The following is a 15,346-nucleotide window of genomic DNA, read 5'->3' on the forward strand; positions in this document are numbered from 1 at the left end:
TGTCAAACCAGCAAATTAAGCTGGGATTTTTGTATGAGTTTGCTTCAAAGTTCTGTTAAAAAAAAGAGTCTTGCTCGGTGTTGTGGCACATATCTGTCATTTGGGGGGGCAGAATTCTGTGACATCAAGGTCAGCCTGGTCTACTTAGCAAGATCCAAGCCAATGAGGGCTACACAATAAGACCCAATGTGTACGTGTATATGTGTGTGTATCTGTCTGTCTCTGTCTCTGTCTCTGTCTCTGTCTCTGTCTCTCTCTCTCTCTCTCTCTCTCTCTCTCTGTGTGTGTGTGTGTGTGTGTGTGTGCTTCATGTGTGTGAGACACAGGAAAGGAATGGGAGGGACAGAGAGAGAGGGAGTGGAGAAGGGAGGGAAGGAAACACTTTCTGACTCACAGATGAATTTGTAAAGAATACTGATGTGTTCTTGCTCAAAACCACCATGAAAATGAGGGTCAAATGTGTGTCTTGTAGGCCAACGTTTAAGGATATTTTCCTGGCACACAACTGGAATTCTTGAATGAAAAAAAAAATAAATGTAACATCGTCCGCACGATCAGGAAGTTCTAGCAACCAAATAGATGAAGAACTCTTGGAAGACAGAAAAATAGAATCTACTTTTCGGACACCTGGAGGAGCCACACCCCAGAACAAACACTTGGCTTCTTCTGCACTGTCATCTCTGGTCATCAAGGAATCTGACAGTGCCCCATGCTGCTGGTGCAGAGGAGGATACAGGCTTCCATTTTCACTGCTGCTCAATAGTGTGAGTTTTCTCTTCTATACATTACTGGGAGCCTCTTTCATGAGGATAATTCCAATAATTGCTTTTCCTGTCTTATATATGCAGATTACACTGTCTCTCCAAGAAAGGAGGAGAAGACGTGTATAAAGCGTGTATGAACTTGTGTTTAAACCAAAGCACTTCCTCTGCTCCAGCAGTCATTTTGACTCTGTTCTTATGTTCAGAACTGTGACATTGGTCTCTGCACCTAGTAAAGCCAAAGCCCCCTAGAACATATTTTCAAATCCACAAGGCTGATGATAAAACAAAGAAGCCCTGGAGTTGGCAGGATAGATGGTGGAAACGTGGCAAGCCTGTCGGTTACTTAACGTTGTGAATACAGAAGCTAAGGGGCCCGAAGAAGAAGGAGACGATGGAGGACCTTAATGCCAAGAATTTAGTCAAGAATCACAAAACCAGGATAATTGACAGGGCTCTGCCATCCAGTCCACAGCCATGATCTGGGACATTGTAATGAACATGATTTTGCAGGCATTGCTCAAAGAATGGAAAGTATATTCCATTAATTATTTTTTTTAAAAAAGTTCAAGTTGAATGATGTTTTAGATATATGGACTAAATACCGAAAACTGAACTCAACCAATCATCTTTGTGCCTCACACTCCTGTTGGACATCACAGAGCTGAGAGGAGAGGAGATATGAACTTGTGTTTAAACCAAAGGGTACCACTCACCTGAGGAACACTGAGCACTTGAAGTGTTACCTGTATCTAGAACTCTAAGTGGGCTCATTTACAATGGATTACCTTACGCATATTTAGCACCACATAAGCAACTGTCCTAGCTTAAATGTCTCATCAACGTTACTAAATCTACAAACGCTAAGAGGCATCAAATGCCTCAGGGGTTCAAACATACAGTGTATACTTTAGAATTAGAGGTCACATGCAGAGACCAACCAGAATGTGTCTGTGTGCTTCAAGCAGCACTGTTTGCTAGTTTCCTTTTCTCGTTTTGGAATGACTAGAGCAAACCCCAAATCAGGCTCCACCACGAGACTCGCCCTAGCGGGAATAGCATGGGGTGGGGATTCCCGGAAGAGGTCCCATCTGGAGACAGGAGCTTGTGATTTGCAGGCATGGTCCTATGACTTGATCCTCTTTAAGAGAGGAACTGCATCATGGGGACGTAATTTGTAAATAAATAAATAAGCAAGCCTCTGGGGTACACTATAAAGACAAGAATCCACAGCCCCAGTCCCTCCTGACATAGGTCTGCCTCTCAACATCTGACTGGCTTATCTTCACACGTTCTCTGATGGATGTGCAGAGAAATGTGTCTCCTTGGAAACCTCAGATATCCTGGGAAAACCTTCAGCACTTTCTTTTCCCCAGCCCTTAGTAATTCTATAGCTAGTAGTTTATTGACACAATCGGATTAAATTATTTATATTAGATTTTAATACTACATGTGATCTCTAGATTGTCAAATCCACACACAAGGGACATTCAAAGGGGAATTTAAAGCTCAAATGAAAAACTAGCTTTGACCGGTGTGGTGTTTTCCTGTGCTCTTCTGCTCTTTGACCTTGTGCCTGGAAAGCCAACCCCATTTCCTGTGGCTCTGCACATCCCCGCATGCCAACTTCCACAGGACAGAGACAGTCTACAGGATTGGCTTCAAGGATCTATTTAAAATCAATATCAATGAAATCAATGTTTACTAGATTGTTTCGTGTTTTACTTTCCATTAGTTGAGTGATATTTCTCACCAGAATCAAAACCATGAAAGTCAACAAGTGGAATCTATCCTCTTTTCCTTTGTCTTCATAACAGCGATCAAGGAGTTGATTTGAACTTGAAACTTTTCAGTTCCATAATACTCATTTGACCAAGTAACTTTTTATTTGTTGTAAAGTTGTTTTAATAACAAGTATGTTACATGCTTGAAAAGGTCATGGAAATTTGTTCCTATTTGTATGGTCACCGAGAGTCTGACTTTCTCTTTGAGTTAGGATTTGAAAGGAGCATGGTTAGAGGGGAGTTTGTAAAGAAACATTCACGGTGTTCACATAGGCGGGGTGATTCTGGGAGGCCCCCGGGAGCCAGCTTACCTTGCATTCATACAAGACGCACATTCCAGAAGCTGAGAAGACTGTGCTCCTTTCTCCCTCAAAGTAGCTCCGCCCCTGGAACTGGCAGGTGGCTTTAAAGAGACACCAGAGTCTTGTTAGGAAACGTGATTCAGGGATGTGCAGACCATTTCCTTACTACTTCACTTCTCTTACGACTCAGTCACTAAAACTGTACCCTCAGTCTCCTGTGAGGACCATGTAAACCTTAATTAGTGCCACACCAATTAACCTGGGAGGGACAGAAGAGGCACAAAGGGGGAACAAGGTACGCCAAGGTGCCAGGCTAGGACTCTGGAAAGGACCTTCGGAGGCTGATTTTTTTTTAAGTGTCATACACTTAAAACACATAGAAATGACATATTTATATGAAAACACCTTCGTGAAACTCAGTCCACAATGAGTAGACACAAATTTAAAAAGGAAGAAAACAGGTGCTGGCCAGGGCAGCAGGTCAGTGCCTAGCTCATCAGAGAGGCTTCCCCTTGCATCAGAGAAGCTGGGGACAAGTGCAGAGACCCACAACAGTCAAGACCTCAGAACACTCAACTGGAGAGCGGGTGTCTCTATCAAATCCCCCTCCTCATGGCTCAGGGAGCCTTGTGGGAGAAGAGACTGACAGGATGGAGGATCAACAGGAACAATACATCTGTGATCTCACAGAGACTGGGGTAGCATGTGCATGGCCTGCACAGGGCTGCATCAGATAGAGTCCTGGAGCTGAAGGGAGAAGTGGGCTCATGGTCCCACCCCTAACCCAGAAGTTATCTCCAGTGGAGAACCACTTGCAAATGGACATTTTGTTTTCTCCACTGGGACTCCATAGGGACACAAACTACTCTTAAGGGTAGACTAGATACAGCCCAGTGGATGGCCAACAGGAAATGAATCCAATAGGATCTTTGGAGTTTTCTTCGTCTCAAACTGTGTTACAGATTTTAAACGTTTTATCTTGATTTTTATTTCTATTCCACTTGTTTATATTTTTCTTTCCTTTTACCCTACATGTCCTTTGCATATATATGATAGCTCCAGGTTTCATGTTTTTAGGAGATTCCTATGGACTGGGAAAGACAAGGGCTCTGTTTGCATACCCGTCTTGGGCTTTTTTCCTTCTGTTTGTGTTGTCCTGTTCCTGTATGTTAGTGTTTGTTCTAACATATTACATTATATTATATCCGATCATATTAATTTCCTTAGCAGCCTGTTTGTTTTGTAATAAAAGACAGAAGGGGACAGATAGATGTGGATGATTGAAGGTGGAGAGGAACTGGGAGGAGAAGGAGAAAAGCTCTATTTTCAATAAAAAGGGGAAAAACAACGAAGATTGCAGCTATCTGATTGGCTGATGGCAGGCTCGCTCCTTGAGAACCCTAAGTGGGCACGTGGGTGGCAACAACCGCCTGGCCCATCTTAATATGCTACAGGATTTTAGGGCAAATAAGGAAGCCCCTTTCATTTCAACATGAGCATGTAAGCTTTATGGCTTTTAGTCTGCACTACTTTACATGAATATTTGTGAGTTGAGACACCCCACTTAAGATATTGGGATGAATTAATAAATATGGGCCCACCTTGCTTCTATCTCAATGGCAGAAAAATTTTAAATGCAACTCAGAAACTTGGACGTATGCTGTAAATAGTTAAGGGGCACAGATTTCTAGTCATTTCTTTATGAAACTTGCAAACTACTTAAAATTGAAATAACAAAGGTTTCTCTTACTTTGAAATGATCAGTTCACACTACACATATTTACTTGTGTCTGGTCAGAGCCTGAGTCGCCCCCGCACTGAGCAGCCTGGGCTCCCCCCACACTGAGTGGCCTGGGTACCCCCCCTACTGAGCTCCCTGGGCTCCCCCCACACTGAGTGGCCTGACCTTAGGATCATTATCTGGCTTCGGGTCTTAGACTCTCAACTGATTTTGCTTTGCAATTTTGCACCATTTTCTTTGAGAGCACCCATCATAGATGCACACATTCCCACTCCACCCCACCCTAGGCATGCAAATCCAGCCCAAGAGGACTGGCTCAGGGACAGATGGACATGATTGTCTGATGCAGAACTGGCTTAGGGACAGATGGACATGACTGTCCGATGCAGACAGACTCTACCACTTTGTTCTTCATTTTTAATAAATTCACCTTCTCCTCCATGCGACTTACAATGTCAATGCCTATCTTTCCTTTAACTTCTGCCTATATGAATCAAAAATATTGTTTTGCTCTTTGAGATTTATATTTCCTCCCATATTTAAAAACATAACTTGTCAATGGCAATTGATAAGATTGAAATCAGACATATTTGGACTGATATTATTATATAAATATTAATGCCAAAGTTTGTAATTTAATTTTCATCTTTTAAAACTTAGCTGCTCACTTAAAGGAATATATTTAAATGGTGGGAACATGCAGATTTTTAAAGAGCCATTCTTCAGCTGATCCCCTTACTCAGCTATAACAAACTCCATTACATAAATACATCTTCTGGTTATAAATTTTTGGGAGCTAGCTGAAAAATATTACAACTTAATTATATAAATTATGTTACAGGCTGGCTGAAAGTTGCTCACTCATGAATATTTAAAATGAAACAACTGATATGTCAGTTGTACACTGTATGTCAAATTATAGACTGAAATAGCATATGTGTTTACTTAATAAACGCAACTGACTGCTAAATATTTCTTCAGTGTGTAACTTAAAGTGTTTGGTTTATTTTTCTTAGTAAATCCCATAAACTCAATGTTCCAGGATCTGACCTACTGCACATCCGCTTACACTTACACATGCTGCATTTTATAAGCGAATGAAAGGCGAAGCTTTCTAACGTCTCTTCAGCACCAAGGTTTTTAAGCTTACTGCAAGACTCGGTAGCTGCAGCCTCTTTTATTCCAAGGGCGGGGAGTAGAAAAATATCACAGTGCTGTGGCCTTTGTTGAACAGAGGTGAAAGGAAACTGGGTGAAATCACAAGGGTGAATTCTCCTCATGCAATTTCTTAGAAAAATTGAGTAGTCATTCAGAGCGGATGGACCTTCTGCTCAAAACTCTCAATTCAAGAGACACAAATAGGCAACTTGTGGGACAATGGGACACCTAAGGGAGCTGTGCAGAGAGGGAAGCACAAAGTGACTGTACTCCCTTTCAGGCAACAGGCAGGGATGCCAAGCTTGGCTTAGGGGGAACCCAAAGTGAGTTCTTTCCTCACTTGGATTTTGATGAGTTACTCTGATCTTCAATATTTATGTGGAATATCCACGGTGCCAACAGGATTTGCTTTTCCTGTGTTTTGTAAAAGAAATAGCAAAGAAACTCAGAGAAGCTATAAAGACTTCTGAAAACATGGGTGGCATGAATCTAAACACCAACATTAAAGGGTCTGGGGCTTCTCAGAAAGACGCTAGTGAAGTAGAACACAATCATCTACAGCTCATTAGAAACCGTGCCCTAGCTCCTCTGACGTGCCTGTGCCCTGCAGGTGCCAGGACTCCAACATAAATGAGCTGTGACCCCTGCCTTGCTATTTAGTAGACAGACAGACAGACAGACCCTACCTATGGCTCATTTCAATAGAATTCAAACTGATATTCTACAAGGAAAGAACTCATAAATGATAAACAAAGTAGACGGAAAGATCGACCCGGGAAGAGTGACAGATGGACAGAGGTTGAGGAAGAACACGCTAACCAAGGAACCAGACTCTAGATCGCAGCAGGTCATCGCTGACTGTGTCTCATCCAGGGGAGGAGGAAAAGGTTTCAGGGCAGTGGATCTGAGTTATGCTGAACGGCTGTCTAGGAGCTGGGCAATGACCAGGATCACCCTAGTGCAGAGAAAGAGGCAGTAAGGAAATACAGCCAGTTCTTTCCCTCAGGCACCCAGTTCTTTGCCAGGGCCTCATACTGGGGAATGCACACAAAACCAGTGCCTGGACGAGGTCAACCACAGAAGCCAGGCTTCTAGAATTCAGAATAGGAGAGACAATGGAACTGGGGACAAAGAGCTCCGAAAGGTTGCTCACTGTGGACCTTTAAGAGGTCTCCTCACAAGCAGAGACACAAAGAAGAGCAGGAAAGAGTAAAATGCTGAATGAACGAGTTTTGAAGAAAGAACACAGACTTCTATTTTTTAATGTAGGTTCTGATGGATAGCCAGAGGGTAAAATTGGACGCTGAGCCAAGGAAGACCTAGGAGCCAAGGTGAATGAGTTCCATATTGTGTTTTCAACCAAGTTCTTCCCATGAAAGTCTGAAAGTCTCAGGGATGGCTGTGGATTCTGCAGTGTGAGACCAGATCCAGATTCCCAGAACTGAAGGGCATCTGCCATTCCCCAGTGAACTGCCAGGACACAAGTTCCCTTCCTAGAACTTCGCATCAGTGAGCTCTGTTTTAATTTAATTGCATGCCAGGGTCTATAGTCAGAAAGCCTTCATTTCATTCCTAATGTCACTGTAGATCCGGAAGTGTGTCTGAGTGCATATACATCAGTAACTTCCCTGTGACTCAGCCTAGAGCCCTAAGCTTCAAATCCTTTAACTGTTGGAAGCATGATGCTGTGATTATGACATTAAAAATCCATGTTGAACCGTTGTATTGCATGTAGCTTACGATGTGAGAAAGTGAAACTCCATATATCTCCATATACAGATCATCTAAGATGTGTTCAGTCATTCAGCCATTTCACTTTGTTTATGAAGCAGCTAACCCCTCTGAAGTCAGAAGAGGTCACAGCAGTTGGCCCACATCAGTGGCAATGCTTCCTCTGACTGTGACCTATCACAGTCACTATCATTGCTGTTCGTGTCACTCTGAGGAGTGCTGTTAGGATCATGAATTATGCGATTTTTGTCAGCCAGAATTTCACATGCGCAACCTGTTCAGAATTAACTAGCAACACTCATGAGAGCATTGGGAAAATCAATAGGGTGATATCACAATAGGTATATACATTTTACCAAAGCTATGGTACACACCATACATTCCAGTCTCTGGTACCATAATTATAGAGGAACCTGCAAAAGTAATTCATGTTAATTACTTTTACTCCCACCCATTAGGACAAAGCAAATAGCATCTTGGAAAGGCCTGAGACAAAATTGAGGCAGAAGTGACAGTTGTCAGTTGTTAGAAAGTGGGAAATGACGGATAACCACAGCCTGAGAAACAGATAAGTAAAAGAAGCCAGTAAAACTGTGAAAATTTGAAATTGCACAATAAAATCCTGATTTACTGGTATTTAATGCAGAGCTACGAACTATAATTTCCCCCAGTGAATTTCAAATTAACTTCCACAATCTGGCATAGAAAAAAACTCAAATCCAACTGAAATATTTTAGAATATATAATCAGAAGGGTAAGTCATATTTCACATCTAAAGTCTGTTCGCTGGCTCCGTATTTGGTTTCTCTTTACAATAGGTAGACTGAAACTACATGTCACCTATTTCAACTTCCCAGCACCTTCAGAGTGAACACTGCCTGTGGCTGGAAGCCTAGTGAGCTACAGAGGTCTAGTGAGGTCATGGTTTTTGGAGAACCTACAACCAGAGCTTCCTAAAGGACAAAAATCTCGAAGTACATTCTAAATCCTACATTCTACATACTAAAGACAGTGGTCCTCAGGCCTCATCTCTTTGCAATAGAACAAGACCATGACAGAAAACACAACCGCTCAAAATGCGAAGTCGTGGAGCCATCTACAAAACACTCCTACACCGAAGGCCCAGAGACCATTGCGGAAGAGGGGGAGGAGAGATGATAAGAGTCAGAGGATCTGAGTTGACTGTGAGGTCTGTGTCTTACTGCGGTCAGAAGCTGCACCCATAAGTCTCACCAACGTGACCTCCCCCACCCCCCAAACATGAGCTGGACAAGGACAACAGTGATGGACCCACCAAGGTGGATGGGGAAAAGCTCACGGGGCCTCGACCCTATCCAGAGAACCACAGGCCACTCAGGCATGCTGAGACCTGGAGAGATAGATTTCCCCACCGCACTGGATAAATGGCTCATCCGATCCCTAATGGTCAGCCCTGAAAACACACACAGGAGTGTCATTATACAGACTGAGCAGGTTATACCTAGGAATATGTTATACGTGCACATACATTATGCAACAAGAATTCATAAAAGGAGAGGCCGTGGATTGAAAAGAGTGCAGGGAGGAGTGTGGGGGAGGGTTCGGTTGGAGGAGTAGGGAGGAAGAAATGATGCACTTATATTTCCATCTCAAAAACTGAAAAATACTAGTAATTTGAAAAGAAAAACAGAGACACCAAGAAAGAAAAGTTAAAGACACAAAGGCTGGTAGAGGTGACTCAGGGGAGAGATTCTGTGGTGTTCACTGCTTCTTTAAAATCCCTTTGGAATGTACCAAGGGTGGATAATCTTTGGGTGGAACGCATGGTCTATCAGAGGTAGCATTTCATAAGAAGGTTTGAATTCTGGGTTTCTTTCAGGAGCCTCCTCAGACACACCAGGAGCTCTGGCGGCTGTTCCGTGGTGAGATGGTGGGAGCCATTTGTTGGTGATGTCCAAAGGCAGTTGGCTGGAGGGGAAATTTTCTCAGTAACTACTCTTATGCATATCTGTGCTTTGTTATTTTTTTGATAAAAGAATGTACAACAAACCCATGCAGGGGCAGGCGCGTTCAACAGACATACCCACAGATGCTTCGTCATCGGAAAAGCCAGCTCAGCTCTGCGCGCTCTGCACAGCCCAACTGTTTTGTAATCTGAACTTATTTGCTGTCAGTTCCTAGCATGGTCAGAGTTAAAGGTTTATCCAATAGCTGACAGGAGCTAATCTCTCTGGGCCCTTTTACAATGCTTAAATCTTGCCTGTGGTGCTGAGCACACAGCCCTTCTGTCTGTTCAGTTGTTCATTTTTAAAAATGCATTTCTACCTGAGAAGGGGGACCGAGTCTCATTCCCCGTTCAGTTTCCTGAGACCCAGTACCACCCTGCATGACTAAACCTTAAGGTTGGTTCTTTCTTATCTTTTCACTTTTCCTTTAAACTTTTTTTTTGTAGGTAAATGCTCTTTCAGCTTCCAGGTTGATAAAATAAGTAAAACAAATTTTCTCCTTCAGTCTCACTTTTTGGAGTTTGAGTCTTAATTAGAAAGGTTCTACAGGCTGCTTCTCATAGACCACCCCCCCCCAAAAAAAAGCCAAACATCTGCAACAGAGAAGGGTGTGTTCCTTTATCTGTGTAGCAAGATACGGTAGCAAGCTTTTGGCATCACTTATAAGAGACTCAAATCATGTCTATAATTGGACAACTCCATGAGAAAATGTTTCCTCCCATCTCCCCCAATTTTTATGAGCCAATGCTATTTAAGAAGAACAGAGTTCCAGGGTGCTTAAATTATTCACAAATTCATTAATTATACATGATTGCTTCCTTTAACTAAATCTCATTAATTGTTTGGGAATTTACTTGTTTGCAAAACTAACATCAGATTTAGGGACACAGATCCTGAGAGGCGATGCCCAACTCCCTTTTCCCACCTGAGCACCTACCAGGCTTCCACAAGCTTAAAGGATACGGATCTGAGGGGGCCTCAATCTAGGTCAGTAGTCTATTCTCCCAAAAAGAGAACAGATACTGAAATATCATAAATCTAGCACCAGTGAGGATCCAGGAAGTAGAAAAGAACAAAAATAACTTCCAGAATAGAACAAGAGGAAAATTTCAAAAGACCGTGCCCAGATCAGCCTTTGGGTTGTGAAGTCTTTAGACTGTGCCCAGATCAGCCTTTGGGTTATGAAATCTATACACTGGAAAAACTGAGTATTTAAAGAAGAAGATCAAAGGTTATAGTGAGCTACGGGCGAGAGGGACTGGGGACGGCAGGGTTGACTTTAACTTAATTTTGCCCAGTTAAATGACAACCAATGGGATGGCTAGCGGGTTGGAGACCACTAAGGCTAATGCCTTGAGGTCAATCTCCAGAAACTATGTGTGAACAGAAAGAACTGACTCTCCAGGTTGTCCTTGGACCAACACCACTATGCCGTCTCCCTTGTAAGCATGCATACACTAAATACATAGGCATGCACGACATTAATTCAGTTATTAATGTCAAAATTCCTTAGGTTACAAGCTAAAATATAAACTAGAACTATTTTTATGCAACAAGCATTACTATTCTGATTCGTTTTGTTACTGTGTGTGGGTGTTTTGCCTGTGTGCATCTGTGTGCTAATTGAGTGCCTGGTGCCCACTGAGGCCAGAGGAGGGTGTTGGATCCCCCGGAACTGGAGTTACAGACAGTATTGTGTTGCTGTTGGCTGCAGGAAACCAAGCGACCTGTGCTACGAAGCATTGTGCCATCCTTCAACCCCCTATTCCAGTCTGCATTCTATAAAAGAGATAATTTTAAGAAAAAAATAATTTAAAGAACTGTTAAGGACTCAGATGATTAAAAACAAATAAGTTCTAATGAATGGTGATAAGGAATTGAAGCTAATACAGTATTGTGTCAGTACCTAGACCCGTTAGCGTAACGGAACAGAAATAACCAAGAGGTGACACATTCATTGACAAGGAAAGTAGAACACATACGATAAAGAGGGGAAATTTGCACATTGTCAAATATTTCAAAGCCAGAATTGGAAACCATCTGACAACACTTCTGTGTATGCTCGCTTGGTATTGAATATCTAGTAGATTCAGTCAAAATGCAAAACATCTGCTCTTTGAGTTAATCTTGGGAAATGTTTTTCCCACAATAGCAACACCTTTTAGCTTTGTGCTGTTCTGATAGTACAATGAGGCAACTGGACACAAATACCATGTGCACTGGAAAGCATGATCCACATGGCTATAAGCCACACACATTGGTACTTCAGGAAACAATGTGGGAAGATCCCAGGCAGGCAAAACATGAACAGGGTCAGTGCTGGCAAAGCAGCTGTAGAGGGAGGACATTTTTAAGGTGCAGTTCTCTGAGAGGTACAACATGAATATATTGAGGGGTAACTGAGAGCTGCGGAACGAGATGTCAGGTGCACTCAACGGAAGAGAACTCATTCTGAAGGACCTGCGGATATGGAAGTCTTAGACCTGAGGTAAGAACTTAGTGCTATCATTTTGCTGTGCTAATACAGTATTCAGCTGCCTTCTAAATACTTAGCCTCATACCTACAGGTTAATCCAGCATTCACTCCTCATCAGGGATGCCTCTCATTGCAGTAGTTGGAGGTAAAAAATAATACAAGCACAAGTGATCAAAACCCAGAGAGTAGATTACTGTGAAGTTCTTGTCCACTTATGACACATTTCCTCCAGCTCAGGGCTCAGGGTTCATATGGGGTGAGAAGGCAGAAGATGGTAAGAACGGGGGCGGGGGTGCTAGAAGGACTACTGTCGAAGTGGCTCTGGATGTAACAGGCGGTTGCATTCATGGACTCACAACAGCAGTGGTTACAGTCAGCTGACAGCTACCAGGAAGCAGAGGAAGTCAGTTTCCTCCACTATGGGGTCCTGGTAGGTGACTGATGCTATGGTGGACATAGCCACACTACTTGGATGAGGACAACATTAACTGGGCTCTGCAGGAGGACCCTGGACAGAAGAAAGAATAACTGGGCGCAAAAATTTAAAAAGCAAACTCGTGCAGTCCGAGTTTAAAGAAAAGAAGAGAGCCAACGAAAGAAGACACCGGAGAAGCTTATCAGTTCATAAGATGTGGACAGCATGGTCAAATCTCGAATGAGGAAAAGTTATAGAAAACCTCCTGCCAAGTAAGAAGTCCCCTTCCCTATTGTCAAGGGGTATCAGCAAGGTTTAGGGAACAATGGTACACATGTCCAGGAGCGCCAACTTACAACCCAGAGCCTGGACAGAGTCCTTCAAGAGCTTCACATAGGAGGCACCATTGAGAGGAGCTCAGGCAGAGGAAACTCTTAGTGTAGAGTACAACTGGGAAGGAGCAGTCCTAATACAAAGACACAGGATCGTAATAATGTGCTGTGTGCTCCCTAATAAACATCCAGTTGGAAATGCTACTCACACCGGGAAGCATTCCTCAGCCCACTACTGAGGCATATTTAAATATGAAGAACATTTAAAAATATTTCCCAGAAACATGCTAGACCAATTAAAAACAACTTCTGAGGGTGGGGCTTGGGGTTTTATTTTCAGGATGTTGAAGGACAGCTAGGCTGAAACCTATTCTTTATTATCCAGAGGAAACATGATTTAGGAGAGAAAAAACATTAAGATTAGAACAGTGATATCCACATAGATACTCAGTGGGACTGTTAGACCCTACATTATCCGACAGGAAGTTTTGTCTATTGCTTAAAGATCATTAAACTAAAAAATGCAAGACAACTACAAATGTGTCACCAGCATTTTAATTGTAAACACAAATATGTCTACAATATTTTAGTACAGAATACTTTTTTGCCTATTTTTAATTTCTTATTATTCTTTTTTACAGAATAGTACCTGTCAGGATATTTCAATATATGGATCTGGTGTGCTGAACCAATCAGCATAATGAGCAAAGTTATTTCATTATTCATACAATGTACAACAGGCTGCTGTGATTGGTAATCACCACTGTGTGCAGTGGGACAACTCTTCTCTTGCTGTGTTTTGAGAATTGTTCCCCAAATTCCCTGCACGTCCCTATTTTCTTCCAGTAATTACTATGATACCCTCCTCTGCTCTGAAATAAGTTCTTTAGCTTCCACACAGGAGACAAAGCATGTGGGATCTGCCTTTGTCTAGCAACATTACCTAACATTCTATATTCCAGATCTCCCCATTTTGTCAAAATGACAGTATTCCATTGTATATTGTAGCAATCAGATCGCCCACTGTGTATATAGACATTTTCTTTATCTACCCAGTTGCCGATGGGCACCTGTGAGGACTTCGTATTTTAATCACTGTTGAACAATAGGCCATAGCCATACCCTCAAGTTCTGGGGAGTACCCAAGAGCAATGACAATAGCCTGTGGCATTCAAGGGCGCTATGGACTCCATCGGGCAACAGCTCCAACAGACACAACCATTTCTGGGCCCAGGATTCTTCTTTGCCAGTCTGTGATACATAGTAAGGGCACTGTTGTCTTTGCCAGTCTGCGATATATAGTAAGGGCACTGTTGTCTTGTTGTTGGGTAACTGCATTTAAGATCTTTTTATATATGTATATGGTTGTATTTTAGGAAGCTTCTGCAGTTTTAGTTTTTTACACATTTTCAGGGTTAGATCTCTCTTCACACTTCCTCCTCTAGCCTGTCCTCTCATTCCCTTCCCATGGATCACTACTTGTTCCAGGACTACCATCTGCCCTTTATAAGGCTGTGGTCTTTTTCCTTCCCCTGAAACTCCCACATCCCCCAAGGCTACCTGGTAATTTCCTGTACTCAGTGAGTATTTACAATGAAAGACAAGTATTTAAATATTCTACAGTAACCCCCACAACTGACAGGGAACATTTTACCTCTGGATTACCCAACTCAAGCTGATTATTTCCAGCATCAGCGAATTACCTCCAAATTTCATAATTTTATCCTTAATGGCTGAAAAACGTATAGATGGACCACATTTCCATTATCCATTAATCAGTTAATGGACCTCTAGGCTTTTTTACATTCTCTGGGTTTGGGAGCAGAGGAGCAATGAGCACACATGAACAAGAATCCCTACAGTAGGATATAGAGTTCCTTGTGTATATGTCCAAGAGTAGTACGGTAGGGTCACATGTGCATACACACACACACACACACACACACACACACACACACACACACACACAAAGTGCATTATGAGTGGTTGACCTTTAACATTCTGACTGGGGTAAGATGAATTCTCAAAGTAGTTTTAATTTATACTTCCCTGATAGCCAAGGATGTCAATTATTTAAAAAAAATACTTTCAATAGCTTATATTTCATCATTCAAGAATTAATCTGTTTAGTCTTATGTCAATTTTCAAATTGGGTTTGTATTTCATTATGCATATTTTTGGAGCTTTTTAAATGACCAATACTGACCCTCCGGCAGATAGTTAGCTGGTAAAGATGTTTTACCGTCTTGTAGTCTGCCTCTTGACTCACACAATGGCATCTGTTGCACTAAAGGATCTTTTCAGTTTCATGTGGTTCTTTTGTCAACTAATTGTCTTAAAAACTGCACTATTAGTGCCCCATCCAGTCTTCCTGGCACCTAACAATTCAGGCATATTGCTTACATTTCCCTTTATTAGAGTCAAGACACTGGGGTCATTGATCCATTTTGAGTTGAACCTTGTGTGAGTGAGAGACAGAGGTGTCATTTCATTCTCCTATATGTAAGTATCCATTTTGACCCCCATTTGTTAGAGATGCTGTTTTTCTCAAATGTGCATTGTTGGCCTCATATGTGCAGGTACTCAAATTTATCTCATTTTTTCCATTTCTTTGTTGATTCTATATTGGAATTTGATGGGACTTTAAGTCTCTATATTGCT

At 42.2% G+C, this 15,346-nt stretch overlaps 1 protein-coding gene across 1 annotated transcript in view; it reads right to left on the reverse strand.

The window, feature by feature from the left end:
* The window catches only part of Nell2 (neural EGFL like 2), a 307,008-nt gene that overhangs the window by 169,943 nt on the left and 121,719 nt on the right, over positions 1-15,346 (reverse strand). Inside the window, exon 11 of the mRNA XM_032885482.1 lies at positions 2,857-2,948. Coding sequence (XP_032741373.1) covers positions 2,857-2,948 — 92 coding nt within the window. The remainder of the gene's footprint in view (positions 1-2,856; positions 2,949-15,346) is intronic.

This window comes from Rattus rattus, chromosome 1 (assembly GCF_011064425.1).
Source record: "Rattus rattus isolate New Zealand chromosome 1, Rrattus_CSIRO_v1, whole genome shotgun sequence".
NCBI classification, from domain to species: domain Eukaryota; kingdom Metazoa; phylum Chordata; class Mammalia; order Rodentia; family Muridae; genus Rattus; species Rattus rattus.